The sequence below is a fragment of the Globicephala melas genome, chromosome 9 (genome assembly GCF_963455315.2).
Source record: "Globicephala melas chromosome 9, mGloMel1.2, whole genome shotgun sequence".
In the NCBI taxonomy this organism is placed as follows: domain Eukaryota; kingdom Metazoa; phylum Chordata; class Mammalia; order Artiodactyla; family Delphinidae; genus Globicephala; species Globicephala melas.
This window is the reverse complement of record NC_083322.1, coordinates 26,680,779-26,687,689: the sequence shown is the minus strand read 5'-3', so window position 1 is coordinate 26,687,689 and position 6,911 is coordinate 26,680,779. Positions and strand designations below refer to the sequence as shown.

The 6,911-nt window shown below is 43.2% G+C and overlaps 1 protein-coding gene across 1 annotated transcript; it reads right to left on the bottom strand.

Annotated features, from left to right (window-relative positions):
* Window positions 1–1,032: 1,032 nt before the first annotated feature.
* Window positions 1,033–6,314, bottom strand: TMEM229A (transmembrane protein 229A). The gene has a single exon (XM_060305371.1). The coding sequence runs from the start codon at window positions 6,277–6,279 to the stop codon at window positions 5,167–5,169; it is 1,113 nt and encodes a 370-aa protein (XP_060161354.1). The 5' UTR covers window positions 6,280–6,314; the 3' UTR covers window positions 1,033–5,166.
* Window positions 6,315–6,911: the final 597 nt, after the last annotated feature.

Below are 6,911 nucleotides of genomic sequence, written 5' to 3'. Positions count from 1 at the left end.
TTGGTTTACTTGTTTGTTTGTTTGTTTGTTTTTCTGAAGTAATTTAAATTATACTCAAAGCTCTCAAAGTCCTATTGCTTAGACTCAGTGAATGGAGCATCATTTGAAAAGATATGATAAGTAGACCATAAGTATCATGGTAAAAGAATGAAATACTGATTTTTTTCTTTTAAATAAAGAGAAAGGAGTGTCTTAAAAAGTGTTTCATTGCAATACGCAAGCAGGCTGACCAGTATATATTAGCTCCTGGAAACTTTGAGAAGCCTTCTTCCTTCACAAATAGACAGTGGGGTTTCTCATCTCAGCTTTAACACTTTTCCCCTCATTTAGTCTTTGCATGAAAAACACAATTAATGCTGTCTTGAGTTGAGAAACCATCTGTCAGAGATGTAAGAAATTCCAGCCTTGGATGGAAGGTTGGATGTTATTAATCTTCATGGTTTCTTTCAACCCTTAATTCTTCTTAATTATGGTAAAGATATATTTTCTTCTAAATGGGAAAGTTGATCCATGTGACTTGCATTCTAACAGTGGATTCTAACAGAATTTTTAAGAGGTTAAGATAAACATCAAACTTTTCTGTATATCAAAGACCAGGCTCTCTGTCTCTCTTGCTCTCCCCCCTCTCTCTCCCTCTCTCTCTCTGTCTCTCTCTCTCTCTAGGAGTTGTCTGGTCATTTGTTTGACCATTTCTGAAAAGAGAATTTAAAAATTAAAGAAAAAAGTCTCCATATTTACATTCTCTTTATATTAAGAAAAAAAATCTCTAAGGAAAAATTTCTCTATACACATCACAGGTTAATTTACAATTTGGGTTGCTAGCAACTGGAATTCATTGCCTGTGTGATAGCTTCATGTCTCCGTGTTAAAAATTAGAAAAGAGGTCAGTTCTAATGAATAGAGGTCCACACAGACAAGTGTTGTTTCTGTTGGTTCCTCTCGTACCAAGTCTAAGAATAGAAAGGGAAAAAAAAAAAAAAAAAAACTGGCAACAGAAGAGAACCATCTTTTACTGCCATCTTTCCCTTCAGCATAAACTGAGGCATGTGTTTGATAGAGGGAAGGAAGTGTGCTTCTTCAAACTCTCGCTCAGTAAAGGATATTAGTTCCATTAAGCACTGTTGGAAAGTATATTGGAGATAGTATATTTAAAATTAATTTAAAAGGTAAAGGGTTTTTAATGCCTTTTAATATAAGCAAACATTGATTTTATTAAAATGCCTTCAGATATTACAATACAATGACTTATTTATCACTCCAGGTCTGTATCATGTGTATAACTTCCTTTCCAAGTATACTGATTTTGTGTATTTTGGAAGTGGAGAGAGAACCAAAGCAGTCTACCAAAATTCTTCCTCACCATCCTTCTTGAATAGAACCAGGTCTATCATGCCAACAGAGACTATTTCAATTAGATGTTTCTTAAACAACAAAGAATGTCATATTTTTCTAAGCTGTGTTTGACACAAAATGTCAAATATTTATAATAAAATATTAAAGTTAAGTACAGTGAAATGTATGAAATATTGAAAGGATTATCAACCTTGTTGGAGTCCTTGTATAGCATAGGAATGTCTATATTCATTGATAACATAAAAAACTTAACATTTCTCTTTAGATTGAAAGCCCAAATAGAATTGATTTAAAATTTAAAGCACTTCTAGTAAGAAATTTCAGCACTGTGTAAGTTAAACATGGAGTGAAAACCATATTTATTACTTTTTTTCTCATGTTTTTCTGTTAAGCACTTTCTTAGACTCTGAGGTGTTTAATTGAACTCAACAAATATCTGCAAAAATTTAATTTTAATTTTTGGGCTATTTAGCTCTTACAGTGAAGCCAATTCTGAGTGCTATATTAAATGTATAGCAATAATTATATGTATTTTCCTAGCTTGTGATATGAGGAATCTTGCATTTCAATATATTATTCTTATACTCAAGATCATCTGACTTCAAATGAAGAACTCTATTTCAGAGCACCACTTGAATATAGACTATCACCCACCAGGGGATTAGAACTAAGCTGATTGTCAGTTATGCAACCTGGTATTAGTGCCCTTGTTATTTTCCACGGAATAAAAAGGCAACATGAAAGAGAGTCTTTGCTACTAGTATCTAGCTTTTATACAGCTGCCCTTGCGTTTGTCATAGCGCAAGAGAAGAGAAATACAGATTGTAAGGTGAAATCCATAGAAGATTCAAAATCACTGTGGTCAGTAGATAGAGGCATGACAGCCATGCTGTTAAGAAGACACTGGAGTCCAGTGTACTTGGATTCTATCTATTGATAAATAGCTGTATGACTTGGATAGTTACTTAACCTCTTTGGGCTTCAGTTTCTTTGTCCTCATGTAAAAGGAAAGTTGTTAGAGGTTTAAGTAAATATGTGTGTGTGTTTGTGTACATATATATGTGTATATATATATATACACTTAAGGTATACACATATCATATATGATATGTATGTATCTTTAATATATATCATATATGAACCATAAGATATACATTACTTAAAATTAAATACATATATACTTGAGATAGATATATAAATAATATATTCATTTAGGATATACATGGCTATGTACATATATTCACTTACAATTATACATATACGATAATAGAACAGTTCTTGGCAGGTGGTAAGCACTACTTCACTATTATTTTATTGCCTTATCATTTCTATATCTGAACTACTAATGAGTAACAAAGTTGATTGACCTGATGGTTCTTTCCTTTCCCTGCTTTTTCTTTAAACGTTCAAAGTTGCAGCAAAATGTTACTTTTAAGAGGTTGAGTAAACACAGAATGAGAAGCCCTAAAGCAAGGTGTTGAGTTAATAGACAGGATAATCACTTCCTGAATACAGATGAACGAGCTCTTTGTAGAACTAGCAGGGGGACTGTTAATGGGCTTTTGTTTTAGAGAGGATGGATTGAGGGAGAGGCCTGATGAGAGCCCTTACAACATCTGCCTCTCTCGTTGCCTATTACTGAAACAGTAGCCTTGCAAATAAGTATAATCACGTATAAATCAAAACACTAGACTGTGAGCTCTATATCAGGACAGAGATTTTGTCTATGTTGGGTCACTGCTGTCTCCACAGGGTCCAGACAAGTGCCTGACAAACAGCAGGTTCACAATAACTATTTCTTGAATGAATGAAAAATCTTGACCTTTCCTTTAAATAGGATTAACAGGAAAAGCAAAACAAACAAAATAGCAGGCTTTCCTACTTCCTGATGGATTTCTGACCCCAAGAATGCTGGTAAGCAGATTAAGCAGGGTTGAGGAGGAGCACGTGAATGACAGCAGTGTGAATACGTACATTTAGCAAGTATTCCAGAAGCCACGGATTTGCTTAAGGCTTCACAGGAACGTGTGGTGTGGAGAGGTGCCGCACTCAACTCTGATTCATGCACATGTGACACATTTGAATCGCAAATATTTTGTCCAGCATCTAACTTCAGTGTCTATACTTATACTTTTTCTCTCCCCAGGTTTTCAGAAACCTTTTTCACAAAGTGATACTTTTACTCTCTGCAAACATTTAGCTTACTTTAGCTTTCTACTCAACCTTTGACTGGCTAACACTATCAGTGTGACAGGATTTATTTCACAGGTGGGGTTTATCCTATAGCATTACTTATGGTTTACCTCATGACCTCGGACTGTAGATTAAAATAATCTAACATCCTTAGAGCTATGCCTGACTTAAATCTAAATGCATGTTCATTTTTACTGTCATAGCAAACATGTTTTTGAAAACAGACAGAAGTCCCTTTTTATAGCATAGGCAAACTAATAATTTGAATAGGAATATATGTTCCTTTATGCACACCATAAGTTTTCCTAATTTTCTTTGTAATGAAAACTGAGAAGGTATTAGTCATCCTTGGATGAGCCATACTCAGTTCTACTTGACTTTTCTAAATATAATGAAAACACAGCAAATAAATTTAAAGTACATTATTAATTGATTAGATATGATTTCTTAAAATGGTTTACATCATCTCTTTTAACTTCCATTCTTCCAAGCTTCCAGACATTAATAATGAGTCACCAAAAAGCTATCATTGATTTATAATGCACATTACTACATCGGACTTGGCCCAAGAAATCTGTATGGGCCCCAAAGGAAACAGAAAAATGTTTACAACTGAGCCATGGCAGAAATAGGCTGAAAACACATATCTGTATTCTCCAAAAACAATTAGGGCTAATGTAATTAAGGTGAATATTCCGGTTCATTTTATTCCATGGAACTGTTTCACTCTTGAAGCCCCATGTAGGAAAGAGTCTTTATGGTTAGAACCCTACTGAGGGTGGTATAATTTTGCTTGGCCCTTGTACACGTAAAGTAAACATTTTACATTATTGCACAGGGACAAAAATTTACAGCCAAAGATGACACAGGATCTGATTAAAGTTAACACACTTGGCGTTTAAGGCTAACCCACATAGGAAAGCAATCATTCCCAGGATGGAGATCAAATATCTTAACACAGTGTTACCTGTCTGAGTTGCTAGAAAAGATTTCTTATCTAAAAATTGATCCATAGCATATGTTTTCAAATTTGTCAGTCTCTTTTCATTTGTGTGCTAGACAGAGGCACTTTAAGAGCTATTAACTGTAGTCTCAGGAGTACAAGACTGGTTTTCAGCAGTCATTGGTAAATATGGCAAGGAATTAAAATGACATTGGATTAAAAAGAAAGTAAACAAATCATTAAATCAGAAAATTTCACCAAATCTTGTAAAAATCACTGGTCTCTGAGTTGAAGAACTTCCTCACTTAAAAAAAAAAAAGAAAAAAGAAAAATCAGTGGCTATCCCCCCACCCAAATAAGTGAATACTACAGCTTTTCGATGTTAAGGTATGATGGTTTTGCTGTTTGGGCTAGTGAGGGTTTTAAAATATTGACGAGTTAAGTACTTTGAGTTATGTTTCCAGCAATATTTCAAAGTATTGTAGTATTATGCAGAAATTCCAAATAGAAAAACTAAAATATCGAATAAAACAGGTTGAAAAAGTTTAGTAAAATGTATAAAAATTAAAAGGCTAAAAAACAAAAACAAAACGAAAAAAACCTCACCGCGTTTTAAGTGTGTAAAAATAAATCACATTCATTCATGGAAATCCAGTGACTGTTTTTTTTTTTTGGTCTTAGTTAGTTGGTACGTACTGCACCTGCCACAACACGTTGGAAAGTAGGTCCTGGTACACACTAAGGAATATCCAACCAGGTAAATACATCAGGGTGATAAGGCCCATGAAATTGAGCGGATAGTGAGAATAGTCCCAGGAACAGGCGCCCCAAGTGCGGAGTCCCAGACCCCAGGACAACTCCCACGCGTAGATGAAGATCACGTAGAAGGGCACTCGCTTCCAGGTGCCCCAGCCCCGACTGTAGTGGAGGTGGAAGTAGAGCTTTTCCACCACGAAACTGCAGCTGCCGTACATAAAGAAGGACCAGAGAGACGTGTGGCCGCTGCTTGTCCCGTCCCCCTGCCCCAGCAGGTTAAAGAAGAATGTGAAGAAAATCTCATCCAAAAAGCCGTGCATTCCGAAGAAAAGAAAGCGGAGCAGGTCCGGCAGCCCCTGGCTGGGGGCTCCCCCGGCGCCCTTGGGGCCGCGAGGTCTCCGCCGCCGGCCGCCGGCTGCCGCAGGGACCCGGGCGCCTGCAGGGGCGGGGGGCGCGCCCCGCAGCAGCTGTTGCTGCTGCTGCTGCCGCGGCTGGTACCGTAAGCGCAGGAAGCGCTTCAGGAACACTTGGCAGTGGTAGAGTGCCAGCACGTACTGCAGCGCCAGGTCCAGCGCCCCCGGCGCCGCTGCGCCCCCCGGCCCGCCGCCCTGGTTGAGCAACGCGCCCGCCAGGGTCTGCAGCCCCACGTGGGCCGAGGGGTAGAGGAGGAAATTGAAGACGAAGGCGCTGGGGCAGCGCCGCTGCTGCAGGTAGACCTTCTCCAGGGCAAAGTGGGTGAGCGAGTGCAGGAGGCAGTGGTAGGGCGAGGAGAAGCCCAGCATCCGGAGGTCGGGGCTGCGAACGAAGCGCCGCGCCGCAGACAGGAGCACGTCCAGGGTGATCCCGTGCATCCCGTAGAAGTAGAGGCGCATCCAGGCGGGCAGCGCGGCGCCCTCGGCCGGCGCTTCAGCAGTGGACAGCGGCTCGGGGCGGCTGACGGCTGCCTCGCCTCCCCGTCCGCCGGGGGCCCCCGAAAGCCTCGCCGCGCCGCCCCTCCGCGTGCGACCCTCGTCGTCCGCGTCCCTGCCGGCCATCGACTCAGAGGCTGCCGGGGCGCCCGAGCCCGCGCCACCGCTGCCGCCGCCGCTGCCGGGTGCGCGGAGCTGCGGGGCCGAGAGGCCGAGCCCCGCGCCGCCTCCCGGACGCTGCCGGCCCCCGGGGGGCGCGCGGGGAGCTCCGTCCCGGCCGCAGCCGGGCGGCGGCCGGAGCTGCTGCGATTGGGGGATGCGCGGGCCGCCCGGCTCGCGGAGTCCCCCCGCCGCGGCCCCGCCGCGCCCTCGTCTCCAGTCCCGGGCGAGGTGCCGCCGGCCAGCGCCCGCGCTCACCCTGCGCGGCCTATCGGGCGCCGAGGCCCGGCGAGGTGCAGTGGCGCCGGGGCCGAGGGGAGAAATGCAGAGGCTGGTGCAAACCCCATCTCCTCCGCGGCGCAGCCCCGCCGCCTCTGCTGCAGGCTCTAGAAGCGTAACGCGAGCAGCGACGCCCCTTCCCCCGGCCCTCCCCATGCCCCTCTCAGCCCGTGTCGACCTCTCCCGCCTTCGCAGTCCCCCCTCCACGCCCCAGCCCTCCGCGCTGAGTCCCGCGGGGGTCCGCTGGGGAAGGCCCGGCCCTGCCTCTCCGACCGCGTACCACGCTCCGTACCCGCTCCCCGCCCGGGCCGGAGGCGTTT

Coding starts and splice junctions, on each gene's coding strand:
- TMEM229A (XM_060305371.1), bottom strand. CDS start 6,279: ATGGCCGGCAGGGACGCGGACGACGAGGGTCGCACGCGGAGGGGCGGC.